At 48.8% G+C, this 20,506-nt stretch overlaps 1 protein-coding gene across 10 annotated transcripts in view; it reads right to left on the reverse strand.

Annotated features, from left to right (window-relative positions):
* Efcab6 (EF-hand calcium binding domain 6) overlaps nucleotides 1-20,506 on the reverse strand; it is a 224,086-nt gene that overhangs the window by 138,563 nt on the left and 65,017 nt on the right. For 9 of the 10 annotated variants that reach the window (XM_045151826.1, XM_045151827.1, XM_045151824.1 and 6 more), the window contains 2 exons: nucleotides 13,530-13,666; nucleotides 8,454-8,566 (listed from right to left, as the gene is read on the reverse strand). In XM_045151826.1, the coding sequence (XP_045007761.1) occupies nucleotides 8,454-8,566; nucleotides 13,530-13,666 (250 nt within the window). Of the gene's footprint in view, nucleotides 1-8,453; nucleotides 8,567-13,529; nucleotides 13,667-20,506 lie in introns of those variants that run through there. The other variant, XM_045151833.1, reaches the window with a different exon arrangement.

A 20,506-nucleotide genomic window follows, 5' to 3' on the forward strand; every position in this document is an offset into this window, starting at 1 on the left:
CACCAGTGACTTGCTCTCATCTCAGTTTTGTAGGACTCATTCTAACCATGACCACTGGTTTCCCACAATTTCTTCTGAATATTTTTTCCTCTCTTTTCTTTTCTGTGGTGCTGGGGGTAGAACTGACATCTTTTTTTCTATGCTTAGCAATATCCTGTCACTGAGGCACACACCAGCCCCTCTTGGAAAGATTCTTGCTGTTTGGAATGGCACAAAGAAGAAACCCAAAGCTTAAAGGAGTCTGGGTCCAGCCTAAGTGCAGCAAACAGAACCCTCCCCTGATGTGACTGCTCCATGGGCCCAAATACACACTGCCCTTCACAGAAGCTAGTGATGGCCATTAAGACGTAGTGCAGACAAAATTAATAGATAAGGGCTGGAGAGATGGCTTGGTGGTTAAGGTGCTTGCCAGAAAAGCGTTAAGGACCCACATAAAATGGGTTCAATTCCCCAGTACCCACATAAAGCACAAGGAGTTCCTATGTCAGTAACAGGCAGAACCTTGAACACAGGACTCAGGAGTTGCATAAGCTCTGAAGAGGCCACCTGGATATGACCAGCAGCCCTGGCCACCTGAGCTAGGAAGCCTCATGATCCCGTTTTCTAGCTGACAGGACAGATAGAAGAGAATGCCCGGGCCATGGAATCGCCCTCAGCGCACATGAGCTGATGGGGACGACTGCTTGGCTCCAGGGGCCTCTCAACAGGTACAATGAGCAAGAGGTCTCTCTGGTTACAGGAGAGCCGGAAGAACAATTACCAAAGTGAAGTAAACTTGGGAAAGAGATGGTAGAACTCAGGTGCAAATTAGAAAAGAGTCACTCCCAGTACAACATGTGGTGCTATTAACTGTGGTCACCACGAAATGCGCTGAGAGAACTGACATCAAGTGTTCTTGCCACACACCACAAACGGTATCTATGTGAGGACACAGATGTGCAAATTAACTTGACTGTGGCAACCATTTCACACTATATAGGTGTATCAAATCATCATTTTGTGTATCTTATTTGATAGATTGGTTAATTATACCCAAATAAAGCTAGAAATACATGGTGATAATTAGTCTTCGTTGTCAACATGACTGGATTTAGAATCGCTTGTGAGACACACCTCTATGTGCGTCTGTGAGGGTGTTTTCAGAGAGGGCTAACTGAGGGTGGAAGACCCACTCTGACCGTGGGCAGCCCCAGCACCGCCCCATGTGCGGTGGGCCTAGACTCAATGAAGGGGAGGGAGGACGCGTGCTGAGAACCAGCACTGGCTTCTCTCTGCTTCCATCTGAAGGGGAGCAGGCAGTCTCCCCCGACCACACTGCATCCATTCTTGATCGAATGCATCCCCTGAAGCAGCTCAATTTTTTTTTAAAGCTGGGCATGGTGGTACACCTTTAATCCCAGCATTTAGAAGGCTGAGGAAGGAAGATCATTGTGAGTTCAAGGCCAGTCTAAGACTAATTCCAGGTCAGCCCGGGTTACCTCAAAAAAAGAAAAAAAAAAAAGGAAAAGCTACCTTCTTGTTGCTGGGGTTAAACAACCCAACCAAAAACAGCTGATGGGAGGAAAGGTTTATTTCATAATATAGATTTGAGGGGGAATTTCATGATGGTAAAGAAAGCAAGGCAGAGCAGGCAGCTGGGTATTGTATCTTGTCGCTGCAGCAGGAAGGAAATTGTCTTAAGTGAGCTGGCTCTGAACACCCAGTAGGCTGGACTAATGAACTTCAAGGTCTGCCCCCAAACCACACCTCCTCCAGCAAGGCTCCACACTCAAAGCCTCTACTACTCTCCCAGATTGCCGGTAACTAGGAACCAAATATTCAAAACACATGTGCTGGGCTTAGAGGATGTCTCAGTGGTTAAAAGTGCTTGTTTTCAAAGCCTGATGGTCTGGGTTCGATTCCTCAGCACCCATGTAAAGCCAGATGCACAAAGTGGCAGGAAGCCCTGGAGCACCATATTCTCTCTTCCTCTCTGCCTCTTTCTGTCTCAAATAAGTAAAAATACTTTTAAAAACACATGAGGGCTGGAGAGCTTGCTCAGTGGTTAAGATGTTTGCCTGCAGAGTTTGGCAATTTGAATTCCATTCCCCAGTATCACATGATACCAGATGCACAAAGTGAAGCATGCATTGGAGTTTGTGTGCAGTGGCTAGCGGCCCTGACATGCCTATCCTCTCTGTCTCTCTTCTATATCTTTCTGCTTATAAATAAATACATGAATAAATAAAATTTTAAAAAAACATGAGCCTATGGGGGACATTTTATTCAAACTACTATAAGGTCAAATTATGAATAGGGAACTGAGATCAGGTTGTCGTCAAAATTTTCTTCACTAAAACTTTATGTCATCAGGCAGTATATATAGAGAGATATTTAAGATACAGAAGAATGAGGGACCCAGGATTTTATATCTACAAAAATGGATTTTTCAAGTGTTGAGGTCACAGGCAAACTCATGAACAAGTAGACATTCTGAGGCTATCACATGCATGGGAATTTCCTAAGGAATCGACTAGAAATACAAGCTTTTAGGAGCCAATTGACTGGGAGAGAAAGTAGTAAACAGAAGCCACAGAAAGATTATCCAGTTTCCACAGTGCTGCTCTTGGGAAGCTGGGGCAGCAAGAAAGCAAGAGAGAGCTGGAAAGCAGGTTACCAGCTGACAGTGACTTTGGAGAGCACGAAATGGCAGACCTCGACTTTGGTAGTTGCTCTGGCCTGCCCACAATTCCTTCGCTTTTCCCAAAATGAGCAAGATGAGGATTCAAAATAGTCCAACTATTTCTATCGCAATCCCACCCAGAAAGGCCCTTTGGGGCGACCAGGAGGCTCACACTTGGGCTGAGGACAGTGAGCTGATAGGATGGCAGTGGGAACCAGTGACGCCTCCCAGCCTGTGGCAGGCCTCTCCAGCTGTAACATGCATGGAGCCCTGACTACCATCTGGTTAACTTTGAACACTCACAAAAGGTTGTCCCTCTGGGCTGGGGAGAGGGCTCAGCTATAAAGGCACTTGCTTGCAAAGTCTGTGGTCCAGGTTTAATTCCCCAGTACCATGTAAAGTCAGATGCACAAAGTGGTCACGCACCTGGAGTTTGCGCAGGAACGAGGCCCTGGTGTACTCATTCTCTCTCTATCTCAAATCAATTAATTAATTAGTTAATTAATTAATAAAACAAAGGTTGTGCCTCTGACTGAAGGACCTGAATCCAGCTGTAAACATTACAGAACAGGTATTCACTGGGATGACAGGCATGTGTTTTTCCAGGTGATCTCTGAGACAGGGACACGGAAGGCGGATTGTAGAGGCCTGTGTTATGAACGTGGGATACCAGACAGAGGCAACAACAGGAACTTCATGGTTGCAGGGAGGGGGAGGGACATGCAGTAGGGTGAGTGCGGACGGCTGATGGTGGACCAAATCAAAGATGCCTTTGACTGTGAGATGCACCACTCTTTCATGCATCATCAATGAAAATGTCTGCTGTAAATGGTTGATAAAGGGAGGGGGGGAGCTGGGTGTGGTGGCGCATGCCTTTAATCCCAGCACTCAGGAGGCAAAGGTAGGGGGATTGCCATGAGTTCAAGGCCACCCTGAGACTACATAATGAACTGCAGGTCAGCCTGGACTACAGTGAGACTCTACCTCAAAAAAAAAAAAAAGAAAAAAAAGGAGAGGGGGATGGTTTCCATGGTACAATTCAAACTGTTATAGAACGCACTTCTTAAAATACCTGATCAAATTGGCAAAAGCAAAATAACTAAAAATTAATATGTTTGTTACCTTCTCATTGCTGGGACAAGACACCTGACCAACATTAGTTTAATAAGGGAAGGGTTTATTTCAGCCTACAGTTCCAGGATACAGTTCCTCATGGCGGGGAAGGTGGGGAAGGCGGGGAAGCAGGAACCTGAGGTGGAGCTGGTCACACGCAGAGAGAAGTGAAGGCTGCTGCTCAGCCAGCTCGCTCCTTCCACACAGTCCAGACTCAGGTCTTCAGTCAATTTAATCAAGATAATCCCAGAGGCTAACCTAATCTAGGTAACCCCTCACAAGTGATCCTACAACTGTCAAGATGACAGTCAGTATCAACTGCCACAGTTACAAAACAACAGGTCATGTGGAACAGCCACAGAGTTTTTGGGAGTAGCTCATATTAACCCATGGCTGGGAGTAAATAACAATTACAAACCCTGGACAAAACGTGAACAAACCCGTGACCAGCAGTGCTTGGGAGGTGCTCAGGTGAAGAGTCTGCCTTGCAGGCATGAGGACCTGAGTTGGATCCTCATAATCCCTCAAAATGCCACATTTGCGATCCTCGCACTGGGGAGGTGGGCAGGAGGGTCTCTGGCCAATCTAGCCTAATTGGTGAGCTCCAGACAAACAAGAGGTCCTTTGTCAGAGAAGATGGACTGCATCCCAGAGGGACAGAGCCACAGCTGGTCTCCACATGCACGTACACAATGAGAAACAAAGGATAATTTGCACCCTTCAAGTTAAAAACCTTGAAAGTACAAGATTTATTTAAAGATACAAAAGAAACCTTGAAGAACTGAATTTGCCAATGCCCTGTGCTCAGGTGAAACGCTATGGAGAGCGCACACCAAGACATGCCCAGGCGCGCTTCCACAATGCAGAGGGACACGGTCTCTGCATGGCCAGAGAAGGCTGAACTGCTGGGCTCCACAGCAGGCAGTTAGCTACTTTCTTGAACTAGGCACTCGGGACGGTCTATACTTGCTAGAAGTCTTCTCTTACCTAGACCTGCTTTTCCACAAGCAAACTGGGCCCCTCCTGGGCACGAGCTCTTTCCTAGGATTTAAACATTGTGGTTGGTCAAGTTCAACCCCTGGAACTTAGTGTCACGGCTAGCCTCTTCCTGAGACTGCCCCATCCCTAACCAACCAGCTGTCCCTCTGGCTCACCTGAGCCGGAAGGCAGGGCCCAGCACCATAGGTTCATACATTTGCGAGGGGAGGGCACGCTCTCTGTGCTGCCTGACCCCTCCTGAGCTTCTGGCTGCTGGTGAGTTCTTCCGTGGCTTGGCCCGACTGCCCTCCGCCCAGCCCTTACTCTCTACACTCCTTACCCCCCCCAGCTCCACATAGCAGGAGCTCTCTGGACTTTCTTTTCTCTCTTCTATTTCCACATTCTTCCCAGGCCCTCCATGTGGGATCTCAAGCCACATGGGCGCCTTTCCTTGGCTCTGTACTTCCCTCAATAAATGTAATAATTTAATAATTATCCTTCTCAGTCTTTTTAAAATTCTTTGATTAAAATTAGAAATGAACCTAGGGTTTGGGGTTCAAGGATTTTCCTGATGCCTGAGCACCCCATTACAAAACACCAAGAAGCACAATGTTAAGCAGGCCTGAGATTTCTCCACCAACAGACATAGTCCGGGGTTCAGAGTACGTGACATTCTAAAAAGAAAAAGTATAACCTTTTGTGTTGCATATTCTATCTAGTCAAGCTGTATCCATTTGAAATGGGGTGTTAGGGGTTTAGGAAGGTCCTTGAACCCCAAACCCTGAGTTCGTGTCTAATTTTAACCAAAGAACTGAATAAGACTGAGAAGGATAATTATTAAATTATTATATTTTATTATTATATTTAAGGAAGTACAGAACCAAGGGAAAGAAAATGAATACCAAGTGGTCTGAGAGCCCACATGCTTGGTCTGGAGACACCGTGGAGGAGACAGAAAAGAGTACAGAGGGATGGAGAGATGGCTTAGCGGTTAAGCGCTTGCCTATGAAGCCTAAGGACCCCAGTTCAAGGCTCAATTCCCCAGGACCCACGTTAGCCAGATGCACAAGGGGGCGCACACATCTGGAGTTCATTTGCAGTGGCTGGAGGCCCTGGCACACCCATTCTCTCTCTCTTCTCTCTCTCTCTCTCTCTTTGTCTGTCACTCTCAAATAAATAAATAAAAATGAATAAAATATTTAAAAAGAAAAGAAAAGAGAGTACAGAGAGCTGCTGCCATGTGGAGGGCAGGAGGGGTAAAGAGCCTGTGTGGAAAGTATGGGCTCAGGGGCTCTCCCTTTGCCTTAGCCCAGCCGGGCCGAGATGGGGAGAGAAACTCACCAGCAGCAGAGGTTCCCCGGTTGTCAAACAGCTCAGAGAAAGAGAGAGCTTGCCCTCCCCTGGTAAGATGCATTTATAACCTTAGGTGGTGGGTGTCACCTTCTGGCTCAGGTGAGCCAGAGAGAGAGAGCTGGCTGGCCTGGGCTAGAGGCTGGCTCAGGAAGAGGCCAGCCATGACGCCATGTTCTGGGGTCTAAGCTTGACCAACCACAATGTCAGGATTCTAGAAAAAGACCTCCCTCCCAGGAAGGGGCTCAGGTATGGAAAAACAGGCCTAGGGAACTAGGCAAGAGATAAGAAATCAGGTCATCCTTTGATCTCTAGCAAGTGTAGACCTTCTGCGTTTTCCTTTCAGGGGCTCAGTCACCCTAACTGTGTTAACAAAGCCACCTGACTCCCACTCACTTTGTTTTCTTGAGTCTCAGTGTAATTTCTATTCTTCTGATACTCTTGATTGAGAGTAAACAGTTATATAAAATAGCATCTCCATGAACTCATTTTTACATGAGAATTTCTTTCTCCCTATCTTGCCTTTCCCTATATATAATCACAGGGGAACATGCCAGGAATGAGGCTGGCAGTAGTTATTCTGGGACTGGCTCGATGGATCATTTCAGGATCTTACTTGTCTGTGCGGGTCCTGGATTCAAGACTTGCAGGGAAGGGGAAAAGAAGTGGCACAGTGCCAGGCATGGCTGTCTTTTAGAAGCAGAGTCCCGGGTCTCCCACATGCAAAAGCAGGCTGGAACCCGAATCCGCCATGCCTCTACTTGCTGCTGAGGCAGAGCCGGCCACCACTGCCAGCGCTCATGTTTGCTGAAGTGAACTGCGCTGAAAGAGACAGTGCCAGTCATGGGTGGTAAATCCCCAAGGCAGGGGACCACTAAGGGGAAACCCCACTAAAGGCCAGGAAGATGAGTGGAAGCCAGGAAGAGTGTCCAGTTACATTATTCACACACTCTCCTCAAACAACAGGGCTGAGCTCGCCCCTAAACAAGTCCTTTGCAATACTGTCTTCCACACATAAAGTGGCCTAGACATTCATGACCTCACGGTGGCTGGTTCTACCTACATAAGACCTGCGTAATAGGAGGGAAAAAATTATGACATCAATACAGAAGAGAGACAAGTTGAAAAGAAAAAGGGATTCATTGTGAGTTTGAATCCAGCCTGAGAATACATAGTATACTCCAGGTCAGCCAGGGCTAGAACAAGATCCTACTCTGGAAAAAAAACAAAAGCAAAAAATCCTATCATCAGGGCTGGGGAGATGGCTGAGCAGTTAAAGGCACTTGCATGCAAAGCCTGCTGGCTCTGGGGCTGATTCCCCAATCTCCATGCACAGCCTGATGCACAAAGTGGCATATACATCTAGAGTTCATCTGCAGTGGCAAGAGGCCTTGGTGTGCCTAATCTCTGTCTGTCTATCTGTCGGTCTCTATCTCTTTCTCTCTGCTCATAAATACATGGATAAATTTTTTTAAAAAACTAGTATTGGGTGGGAAAGCTCCCTAAGTCAAGGGCATGCATCTACGTATGGCCAGCTTCTGCGTTTACTACAGCTGGACACAGCTCAGCTCTGCTGAGGTTCCCCATTAAAGGAATACAGCTCATTGTCAAAACTTTTGGCAAAGAGCTGGGTGTGGCTGCTCACACCTCTCATCCCAGCGCTCAGAAGGCTGATGCAGGAGAATCTCCATAACTTTGAGGTCAGCTTAGACTACAGAGTGAGTTTTAAGTCAGCCTGGGTTAGGGTGAGACTATGTCTCAGAAAACAAGTGAACCAAGTCTTTGAAATTCAGAAGCAGCAGAGAAAAAGCTAAGTAGCACCCAGAGACATTTCAGTCAATGACGATCTGAGATGTGGGGGACATTTCCCGGCTGTGCTGAGTCTACACATATGTTCTACGTTGGCATTAATTCTATGGAAATCATTGTTCCCATCTTCCCACACTGCCATGTGATGTGCATGATGTCTCAACCCTTTTGTTCACCACTTAGATGTTGCTTTTTAAGATTTTTATTATTTGTTTATTTGCGAGCACATGCATGCAAGAGAGAAGAGAGACAGAGAAAAATCGGCATGCCAGGGCCTCTAGCCACTGCAAATGAACTCCAGACACATGCACCACCTTATGCATCTGGACTATGTGGTGCTAGGGAATCAAACCTGGGTCCTCGCGCTTCACAGACAAGTGCCTGCTAAGCCATCTGTCCAGCCCATAGATGTTTCTTACAGATTGGCACCGTGACATCTTCAGAGCAAATGCATTTGCCACAAATGAACATGTTTCCTTCGGAAAGACCCTCAGGAGAGGAAGGACCGAAAGCTCGAGCCATGTACTGAGGAAGTCCTTACCTGGCTGTATCATTACATATCGACAGTTGATGTCATTGCTTATGCCAAGGTTCTTCAAGAACATATTGTAGTCCACCGCAGTGCCCTCATCAATGTTGTAGTGTTTGCACAACCTGAAACACAGATGCCCTTTAGAAACCACATGTGAGGCATGGCAAATCTGAAAGGAAGCACGCGTGTTCCTACGGTGTCCTTTATCCTGAGGCTGGCACTAGTGTGTGTGTGTGTGTGTGTGTGGTATATGGATGTATTTGGTGGGGGCGGCATGTGCATGACAGAGTGCGTCTGTGGAGGTCACGGAAAACCTCACAGTATCGCGAGACAGAGTCACTTCTGTTGCCATTCACCGCTGGGAACAACAGACTAGCCAGCACACCAGCTTCTGGGGTCCCCTCCCATTGCCACAGGCACGCTGGGATTACAGACGCATGCACTACTTGCATCTGGGTTTACTTGGCTTCTGAGTTCTGGTTCTTAGATGTGTGCAGTAAGATCTTTTCTCCACTGAGCAATATGCCCTTGAAAATGTAAACCTGTCATATACTGTCACATTTTTAAAACGCAGATGCTTGGAAAGAGACCGCTTCTTCAGCCCGCACAGAGGTGCACAGACAGAGTAACATGGAACATCGAGGCCCTTCTGAAGAAGGTCCGGTCACACCTGCCACAGAGGTGGGAAGGGGGTGGAATCCAGGGACCCAAGGCCCAGGCAGCCATCTCCCCACCAGACAACAGAGGCAGTGTCCCCTTCCTGTAAGAAGCAGGGGTCAGGGACCTGGGCAGTGAGCCATTTAGCAAAACATTTCCACAGCCATGGACCTCAGAGCTTGAGGGGAAGACGATCGCTCACAGGTGCTCTCTTAATGACAGCAGTTCATCACTTCGCTACAGGAAAGCCGGCCCCCAGAGGGTACACACGGTTTCAAAATAGCAAATGGTAAAAGCAGCCCGGCTTCTCTCAGACCACTGGTGGTGCTTCCACAGAACAAGAACTTGTTTTGTTTGAGGCTGACCTGGAACCCACAAAAGTCCTCCCACCTCAGCCTCTGGAGTGCTGGGATTAAGGGTGTATGCCACTGTTTATTTTGATATATATAGTCTTGCTAGCCGGGCAGAGAAACTTTTTCGTTATTTTGACATACAGTCTTGCTACATAGCCCAGGCTGGCCTTGAAGTTGCTATCTTCCTGCCTCAGCTACCTCCTGAATGCTGGGATTGTGGCCATGGGCCCTACTCCCAAGTCATTTTAAAATACATAAACCACCTGGCTATCCCTAAAATATATTGAGATAAATAGAATGTTTTGATCCTCTAAACGGATTTTTCATTATTCTGATCTGCTATTAAGTGTTTTTCTAGATAATTCTGGTTTATTACATTTCTAAAAACTTCACAGTTTTTAAATGTTTGGTTATATTATCTCCATATGTGTTAGTTTCTATAATTATCTAATTTCATGCTTTCTAAAAATTTAGTGATTATTACTTAAAGTATTTGTTTTTTTCCAAGTTTAAGAGAATATAATGTCATTTATTCACTTTCAGTGCATACCTATTTCCCACCGTGATGAAGCTTGCCTATTGTTCTAATAAGAAAAAATTATCTTGGGAGATGACAGCTGCCAGATGTTAACAAAGTAACTCTCTCCACAGCCCAGCTTTTCTCTTCTGCCTGACACCATGGAAGCTAGCTGTCAGCTTCAGCCCCAGAAGATGGCATCTGCCAGTCCTTTCTTGAGTCCTGAGCCCTTAGAAGTGTGGGCCAGTGCGCTGCTCCCCCAAAGCCAGACGCTGCTGAGAGGCTCCGTGGCGACGCAGCAGCCACCTGGCCCGGGCTCTGCTCACAGAAGAACTGTGGCTGGTGCTACGTCCCTGTATGCCTGCCCTCAGGGAGCTGTCCCCACTGGTAGAGGACAGGTGGAGCCTTGTGCCGGTGTGTCTGCTGAAAAGCCCGCAGTGGGGAAGCTGAGCAGCGCAGAGGAAACAAGGCCTGGAGCTGCTTTACAGAAGGATGGAGACGACAATCCAAAGACATGAGCGCGGGGCCCTCATCCCAGGGACCGAGCTCTGGGCCGGGAAGCTCACAGCCCGCACAAGCAGCAGGCAAGAGGCCAGACTTAGGGAGAAGGGGTAAATGCATCGAGCCCATGAACTTTTGTCAGCATCGCCACCTGGAGAGAACCTTCAAGGCAGTCAAAGATTGGGGTGGCAGGCTCACCCTCAGAGGGCTGTTTGTTTACAAGGCTGGTCATATAAAGGACTTCACAGAGACCTTAGCCTGGATGGGTGTGGGCAGATCCCATCCCTAGGCTGTGCTTTGCGTGGGCTGGATGGGGCTTCCCAGCCCAAGAAGAGCCTTGGCTCTGGGATCACAAGAGCGATGGCCATGAAGGAGTACCTGCAGCGTGCAGGTGCCTCACAGGCATGCCGCACGTGCTGTGACAGCCACAGCTTCACCCCCACCCGGAGCAGCGTGTCTCTTGTCACCCACTTCACCAGGAGAAAACCGAGTCTTGCGGGACCCGGGAACCTCCTGATGTCCTGATCCCACGGGTGCGTGGCTTCAAAGCCTGGCCATTTCCATCACACCAGGACCCAACATGGATCTTAAACAGAAAGCCTCGAGATTAAAGTGTTCAGAAAGCACTGGGCTTCCAGCTCCAAAATGAAAAAGTCACAGTTAACATGGAAGCAGCTCCCCAGACGGTGTCTTCTTGAGCGTCGATAAGGAAAACATGAAAGCAGCTAGAGAACTGGCCTCCTTTTGATCCTCTGCATGTCGGTCCACAGGAAGCAACTCTATTATGGGAAGTTTCTCCAGCCCTGGCGTGAAAACAGCATTGTTTTTGAGGCTTAAAAGAAATCTCAAATAAAAATTTGTGGGTTCTTTATTATTCAATACTTAAGAGATGGGAAAACAGACAGGAACTTTTTTTTTTTATAGATTTACTAGGTTGGAGACTGCTGTGCCAAACACAAGGTTTATTGTCAAATAAAACACGGCTTTGTTTTTTGATCGCTGTTTTAGGAGTGTGCTGCCTCTGGGCTGTAATTGCCCGCACAAAATTATTTAATCTGTTTTGTTTGGATCTTACACTGGACACTTTCCCAGCCAGAAAGGATGTAAAAATTAAAACTCTATTATGTCTTTCATATTGTGAGGTAGGTTATAAAGAGGAAAAAAAGAAAAGAAAATGTTCAAAAGGGTGGGAACTATCTTTTTTAAAAAAAATTCTTTATTTGCAAGCAGAGAGACAGACATAAAGGGAGAGAATGAGCACATCAGAGCCTCTAGCTGCTGCAAACAAACTCTAGATGCATGTACCACTTTGTGTATCTGGCTTTACGTGGGTACTGGGGAATTAAACCCTTGTCATTAGGCTTTGCAGGCAAGCTCCTTACCCGCTAAGCCATCTCTTTAGCCCAATATCTACATTTTAAATAACTTATCATATGTAGTACACTATTTTAATTTTTATATTTTATTATTAGTTATTCTTGTTAATCTCTTGGTGTACCTGTAAATTAAGTATTATTGTAAGATGCATGCATATATGAGAAATCTCTCTCTCCCTCTCTCTCTCTCTCTCTCTCTCTCTCTCTCTCTCTCTCTCACACACACACACACACACACACACATAGTGGGTGCTTGGTGTGGTTTATTACATATACATATGGTTCAATATCATCCATTGTTTCAGTCCCACGCACTGTGGGACTTGGCTGGTTTCCCATATGGTTAAGGGTGCAGTTGCTCCCTCCAGGCCATTTCCAAAGTCATGAGCCTTTATTAATTCACCCAGAGGCTAGGAATTTCCCATTGCCCTGGCGTTATCCACTGCTGCCCGGAGGGTCACTGTAGCTCCTGATACATCTCAAAGACAAGGTCACTGCTGCAGCAGGAGAGAAGTGGGTCTCAGGGCAAGGAAACATGGAGGACATGTCACCATAGCTTAGATGACACTAACTAGGGACCTAAAAAGATAGGGCAATAAATAAAAATAAAATAACTTTTAAAAAGGTTGGAGGGATGGCTTAGCAGTTAAGGTGCTTGCCTGTAAAGCCAAAGGACCCAGGTTCAATTCCCCAGGACCCACTTTAGCGAGATGTACAAGGGGGCGCATGTGTCTGGAGTTCATTTGCAGTGACTGGCCCTGGCTCTCTCTCTCTCTCTCTCTCTCTTTCTCTGTCAAATAAATAAATAAACAAAATATTACAAAAGATAGGGCAGGAGAGATTGTTCATCCATTAAGGGGCACACATCTGGAGTTTGAATGTAGTGGCTACAGGCACTGGCATGCCAATTTTCTCTCTCCCAAAAATAAACTAAAAAATTTACATGTATGTATGATCTGTTTCTTGGATCCTCCACTGAATACTACTGGAGTGGTGAACCATGTACTGAGACCTTGAGAGCAGAACTGTGGCCAAGGGTGGTTGCCATGTTTAGCAAGGTGGCTAAAGAGGGCAGGAAGAAGGGCATCCTCTCAGGTGGTATGTCATAAAAAACAAGGCCTCCTCCAGCGGCTTCCACTCAGAACTCAGGCGTCAAGTGGGAGCCAAGCGTCTGGCCTTTTCTAAATGGTCCCGAGTTCACGGGCAGCACACACACCCCATGCACACAGTCCCACGTCCGGACCTGGCCCGCAGAAGCCCCTCCCTCCATCACCACTGCGGCCTCGGCACAGGCCTCCAAGCTTTCTAGCTCTATCGGGAAGGCGAGGCCATGGGAAGCCTTGATTCTTCTCCCCCACCCCAAGCCTCCAGTCAAACATGCTGGAAACTGGAAAGCCAGGAACACCGGGGCACTATGTCAAGCCAGAAGGAAAGGCACTAGCTGATGGAGCAGGCAGTAACAACGGTGTCCAACTTGGCATGTTCATGACCACACCCATCCCAGGGCTCCCAAGGAATGAGAACCATTAGATCCCACATTTTAGAATTTATGGCCTCAGGAACCCAGGAAAAATGCCCCAAAAGGCAGGGAGGATAAAGATGGAAGGAGGACCCAACATCTTGCAGCTCCATGTGAGCTTGGCTCAGGAGGGCGTACCACACCCTCTCCTGACTCACTCACCTCTCGTACTCTTCATCGCTCATCTTCGAGCAGAAGGCTTCCAGAATCCGCCTCAGTTCCTGCGGCTTCACCTGGCCAGTGTTGTTAACATCAATGAGCTTAAAGGCTTTGATAATGGTCTTCATATTTTTGGAAACCTACATAGAAAAAGTATTTTCAGGAAAGTCAAAAGATCCAGGGTTGAAAACCCAAATGGTAATAAAAATGTGAAAGTTTTTAATACTTCTTGTAAAACAAAATGTTTTCAGAGATTCTCAGTGGTGCACATTGCAAAATGACATGTCTTTGGAGTAAAAAGAACACTTTGCATTTATTGAATGTTTTCAAGGCAATTTTCTCAGTAAATGGTCTTAGTAAGTTAAAAAAAATAACTCTTTCTAATGTAAAACAGTAAGTCTCATACACAATTCATTCCCTTTTAGGGCCATATGAAAAATCTTTTTTGTTAATTGATGCTTTAAAAACTACAGTTCTGGCATAGCTGGACTTGTACGATTTTTGTTTTTCACAGCCATATGCAGCCTATTTTTACTACGAGCTGGGAAATGACTGTATATTTCAATCCCTCTCATTTTTTTTTAAAAGATACCAAGCAAAAGTTTTGTAGAGACTGTTCCCAAATATATGAGATATAGTGGGGAAAGAATATGAGGTGTTTGGTCTGGGCGTGGTGGCGCACACCTTTAATCCCAGCACTTGGGAGGCAGAGGTAGAAAGACTGCTGTGAGTTCGAGGCCACCCTGAGACTACATAGTGAATTCAAGGTCAGCCTGAGCTAGAGTGAAATCCTACCTCGAAAAAAAAAAAAATGAATATGAGGTGTTTGGCATGGCCCTGAGAAGATGGAAGGGAGGGAAGCTGAGTCTTCATGAAGGGTGTCTATCGGGGCTCGTGTGGGCAGGAGCCCTGGAAGTGAATGCTCCCACCCACCCCATCTGTGTTTCTAGAGATGGAAACCAAGAGTTTTGGGCAGTTTTCATAAGTAATTCCACAGCCACCGCTGGACAGCAGGGTGCTGCCCTCCAGGGAATTTACCTTTTCGCCACATCACGTGCAGGGAGGCCCAGATATGTGACCACACCATTAACCAAACAGAGCACAGGAGTAAGTCAGGCAAGGGGGTTGGAGAGATGGCTCAGTAGTTACAGCATTTCCTCCGCAAGAATGGTTGATTCTGGGGACCCACAGAAACAGCTAGAGCTTGTGAAAAAATGCCAAGCGATGGGATCTTTAAAAGACTCTGGCTCACATAAGAATGGGCAGAAGAGTGATGGAGCAGGACACCTGAAATCTGCTCCTGCCACAGCAGGGGAGCCCGCCCGGTGCAGACAAGCACATGAGGTGCTGTATGGGCACACACATGCCAATCTCTCTCTCTCTCTCTCTCTCTCTCTCTCTCTCTCTCTCACACACACACACACACACACACACACGGTGTGGGGATGGCACTCAGAGAGGAACATAAACACAGTCAGTGTGGTCTGGGAGGCCTCCTGTAGGAGGGCGCATCTGACTCAACAGGGGTAACTGGGTGAGCAGAATGGGGACAAGAGGGGACAGAGTGTAAGACAGGAGATGTGACTGGAGAGGGAGGCGGAAGTTGGAAGACTGGATGCTGGAGCGTCTGACTCTCTATCGGGTGCTAACTGAAGCCAAGACCAGCCCGTGGGAGCCTGGAGGAGACAGAACCCAGAGGAGGGCAGAACCAGCAGACGATGGGCAGGCTCCTTTTGTCCTGACACGTTCCCAGCATGCCCACGTGCTGTCTTAGGCTCATCAAGCCTGGCCACTAGGCAAGGGAGCCCCTTTGGGATGGCTGCCTTCGCTGTCTGTCCTGAGGAGCTTGTGGGGAGGATGGCTTTCCCACAGAAGTCACTTCCGGGCTCCTGCCTCTGTCCTTGCCTGCCTCCTCCCCAGTCTTGAGTCCTTTAGTAGAAATGCTGTGTCATCTCTCAAGATTGCCTCAGTCACTTCTATCCTTACCACTGCACAGAACTGTTCCTGTCTGTGTGACCAAAGTCACTAGACCCAGCTGCCACTCCTCGGTCCTCACCTTGCTGTCCCCGCAGGCATCTGGCACGCTTTCTTTCTGACTTAGCTTTCAAGTCCCCGTTCCCTCGGTCTCCTGCAGCCTCTGCCTTCTCCCCAGTGTCCCCTGCTATCTGCCTCTCCCACCTCCATGCTGCTCTAGCACCTAACTTCCCTTCAGTCAGGACACGGCTTCAATGTCACCGGATCAGACAGGCCTTCCCCGAGCACTGGCAGAGAGGGGACTCCTCAGCAGCTAACAGGGCCAGGCCTGTCTGCGCTCCCCACTCCCTCATTGTTGGCTCTACCACAGCACTTTGCTCCTTGTTAGCCCCCCACAGTCTAGAGCAACACGGGCACAACATGCATGCTTGAGAATAATTTGCTGGAATGAATGGCCATATCTGCTTCCTTCCCCAACCCACCCACTTGGCAAAGAAGCCACAGGCTGAGGAAACCCTGTGATCTGTCTGCAAAAGCTTCCTCTAGCAGACCAGGGCTCCAGCAGCTCAAGACCAACCCAGGATGGGGTCACCATTTCATTCACTTGACATCAATGTGATCATGGTGACCAACACAGGTCACTGACTATTAGTGAGAAACCCCATACTAAATGCACAACACAGCACATGGGCCAGCACGACCCCCATCTCCTGGATGACTCAGCGAGGCTGGCACCATGAGTCTATGTGTCTTCCACTCTGCCACTGGGTCTAATGATGGAGCTCCAACCCCAGAGCAATGGCTCCTGTGGCCAAGGAAAACCATAGCAGCCTGACTGTCACCAAATCCCGCCACGCCTTCTGGGGACGCAGAGGAGGACAAGAACAACACCTCACTTTACAAGCCCACGGTCACCCATATGCGTCCCCAGCATGGAGAGCTGCAAGTCCCAAGCCTGGCACAGAGCTCATACCCACCGGAGGTACATCTCCAAGTGTCTGAGTGCTTGTCAGATGCAAGCTTGGCACGAGCTGCAGAAGGAACTGCAGATGGTGAGCCTTATCAAAGGCATCCACGTGAGGACTCTGGTGACAGGCCTGGTCGGTGCAAGGCAGGAGGGAAGATGACAGTGGCCGAGTCCTGCCCCGCCAGGGTCCCTGCGCTCTAGCAGGCTGCACCACTTGGAAGTCGCGCTCTTCTCACAGGCTGCAAAGTCCTGGCTGGTGCAAGGTGATCCCACTGGTACTCACGGAGGGCCTTCAGTGCCGCCTGTGCAGAGGTGGAAGCTGAGCCTCGTTTGGCCAACACCTGGGCCATTTTCTCTGTGTTTCTGTCTGTACTGGCTTTCTTCCCTGGGCAGCGGGGCCTTGCTCTTGTCTGCTGCTGTGTCCTTGGGGCTCAGAAGTGCCTGGGCCCAGATGATGTAAGATTTTCTGGGGTGACGACCACACTGTGGCTGCTGCCAAGATGCCCTTCTCTTGTGCACTGCCATCCACTCTGGACAGGGTTGGGAACCTTGCTCTGGCTGGTTTCATCACCGTCGATCCATCACTACTCCCAACGACTTCGACCTGGGTATCTTAGTTTCTGGCTGCAACTTGGTAACTGGCCTCCCCTTGGTAAGCCTGTTCTCCAATCTCCCCGTTCCCAACCCCTTACACCTTTTTGGGGAGGGTGGGCACGGGTCCCTACAGGAAGAATTATTGCTTTACACCCCCCACCTCAATACCAGCTTCACAGAAAAGAAAACCTGGCCATGGTCTCAAGCTTGCCCCAAGCCTTGAGCCTAAGGAAGGCTGGCCTCCTCACCAAAACCCTCCCTCCCAATGGACATACCTAACCCTCAAGTGACATCCACCACTACCACACCTATTTTATATCCCAGCAAGCTAAGAATTGTTTTAGAAAATTTTTCTTAATGGTTGGGTGGTGGGAGGAAATCAAGGGAAGAACTGTGTTTCGTGACCCGTGAAAGTTATGTGAATTTCAAATTTCAATATCCACAGATAGATTTAATGGAATGCAGCCACGCCCACTCATTTACATACTGCCTGGGCTGCCTTCGCTCTACCAAGGCACAGGCTGCGGGACAGAGGTGTATGCGCACCAATAGGGGAAGCGGAGGACTTGAAGGGAACCCAGCATCCAGCGCGGCGGCACATGCTTGCAGTTCCAGCGCCGAGCGGCTGGGGCGGGCAGAGCGCAAAGTCTGGGCTACAAAGCAAGACTCTCTCTCAAGAAGATCAGTAGCAGTTTTTATTGCTCATGGTGGCACATGTTTGTAATCCCAGAATTTGGGAGGTGGAGGCAGGAGGATCAAGAATCCAAAGTCATCCTGGACTACATAGTGAGTCTGAGCCCAATCCAAGCTACAAAACCCTGACTCGAAAAGCACCAAACAAAACCCCAAATCATAGCTAGTTAGGACTTTAAACTAAAGGTACAGAAGGCAGGAAATAGGCTTGAGAGGTTTTCCAAAGATGCTGGGTAGTGTGAAGCAGATGTCCCCCATACACTCATGTGTTTTGGATGCTTGGTCCCAGCCGGGGAGCCTTGCAGGAGGAGATGTCACTCGGGGGACAGACCCCGAGGCTTACCAGCTCCCCATTTGGCAGTGCTACCTCAGCTCACTCTCCTCTTGCTGTCGTTCACCTGCTGGGACAAGAGTGATGTCCAGCCTCCGCTCCACCATCTTCCCCCGCCATCATGAGCTTCCCCTCAAGCCTGTAAACTGAAAGAAACGCTTTCCTCCTGTCAGCTGCTTTTGGCTGTGTGTTTTGTCCCAGCACCACAAAGGCAATGACAACAGATGCCTTAGAAGTGTCACAGTCACTCTCCGTGGGTGCCCACTAGGAATTCCCCTCACGCCAGCCCCGCCCCACAGCGCAGCTTGCCGAGGCCTGGATGTGTACCGCTAGGTGTACGGTATGTGCTGCCGCCAGCCCCCGCTGCTCCCCAGCCCACCGGCACCCTACGCCTCTTACCACGTTTTTTGGGGGGAGGGGTTCGAGGTAGGGTCTCACTCTAGCCCAGGCTGACCTAGAATTCACTATGTAGTCTTAGGGTGACCTCAAACTCATGGTGATCCTCCTACCTCTGCCTAGGATTAAAGGCATGTGCCACCATGCCCAGCTCCTCTTAACACTTTTTGCCTGGCTGACACTCAACCTATCCCATAGTGCAGCCATCCCATTTCCTAGCCGGCTCTTGAAGGCAACAGGAAGCCCTGGGAGCCAAGCAGTATCTGACCCTGTCTGAGTCCTCGGAGCCCACGGCAGAGTTAAAGAAAGAGACGCCAAGGAGGGCCAAGTAAAGTGCCTGGTTCTTCATCAGAGAGAGTCTCAGAGGTCTGAAACAAGGCTTCATGAACCAAGACTCATAACCCAACTGTTAAAACAAAACCCTGTTTCACGTAAGAATAACGTAAGATGAGGAAGTGGCCAGTAAAAAGTAAACAAATTTTAAAGCAATAGGAATGAAGTTTATTCTTCTGAAAAGTATGTAGAAGATTTATGAAGGGTGCCACAGGAAGGAGAGGCTGCCTGCCCTTCAAGATGGAGGGCAGGAGCAAGGATGGCACTTGCCTCGCCCCGAGCCCGAACCTGCTCTAGGCTGGACCCTCCCTCACCAGCACAGCGAAGCAACCAGAACTGCTGACTGGGATGAAAGGTGGAGGACAGAGTCCTAAATGACCAATTACCATACACGCAGGACAGGAACAGCAAGGGGCTGGACCAGCATGACGCGCCCTAACCTCATTACTCCTTTCCTATACTGCCCCAATGCCCAGCCTACAGAGCAGAAGCCGAGAGAAGAGTAGGAGGAATTCAGGTCAAGAACAAAGCCTGGAGAAGGAGTAAAGGATGGATGGATGGATGATGGAGAACAGGTGGTTGAACTGATGCTGAGTGGATTGATGGGTGCTGAGTAAGCAGGTGGACAGGCACAGGGATGAGTATACAGGTGGATGGACAGACAGATGGATGTTTGGATGGAAGGATGGATGTGTAGGTAAGTGGATGGGTAGATGAAGTGATGGGAAATGGCTGGTGGACTGGATGGATGGGTAGATGAGTGGATTTAGATGGACCGATATGTAGGTATGTGGGTGATAAATGGATGTGTAAATGGATTGATATGACAACGTGGACAGGTGGCTGCAGCAGTCACAGGGAAGGTGCTGCGGTCATCCAGGGAAATCCCTACACAGGCGGCACTGGCGCCAGCCAGAGGGCAACCAGGCACCTCACCTCTTGTGGACTCAGAGGTCCAGTTAGCACCTTCCTGGGAGAGGAGATGAGGTCTGGACAGACAGCTGGGTGGCCAGAGGCCAAGTGATACGATACACTCTGCAGCCTCCATGTGGCACGGACAAGACACTTGAACTTTCTGTGGGGTGAGAAGACACAGGGAAGATAGACAGCTGTGCTCTCCTGCTCTCAAGGGGATGCTCACTAGGCCAGGGGACCCCAGCAGCTGGAGGATGACAGGAAGATCACTGGGCATGGGAGCTGAGGTTGGAGGGGATCAAGAACCCACAGAGTAAAGAGGGTCCCAGGCAGGATCCTAATGAGTCCTCACTGCTCAGACAGGTCACAAGGTAAGGAAGAAGAGCAGTTTCTGCCCCTCCTAGGCTCAGACCCCATGGCCTGGGGAAGGGAGCACCCTAAGTGCACGGTGGTGGATCTGGAAGCTCAGCAGAGGACAGCGCGTGCTGAACCTGGGCAACGGAGGCATCAGGCTGACCCGCCTCTGTGCAGGACTGGCTCATACGTACATGAGACCTGTGCAAGGCATCCTGGGGGCAGGAAGGGGACAGTGGCTTGTGGCTCCAGGGAAGTATGCAAAGAAAACCCCAACTATTTTCTTATCTGCTCCCCAGAGCTCAGAGGGATCCACAATCTGCCACCAGAGACCACATTACTGTTCTGTGGAGCTTTATTTCAAGATGCCTTGAAGCTTTGGAACATGCTGAGCTCCATCAAGAGCTGATGACCACCCAGACT

This window comes from Jaculus jaculus, chromosome 6 (genome assembly GCF_020740685.1).
Source record: "Jaculus jaculus isolate mJacJac1 chromosome 6, mJacJac1.mat.Y.cur, whole genome shotgun sequence".
Taxonomy (NCBI): domain Eukaryota; kingdom Metazoa; phylum Chordata; class Mammalia; order Rodentia; family Dipodidae; genus Jaculus; species Jaculus jaculus.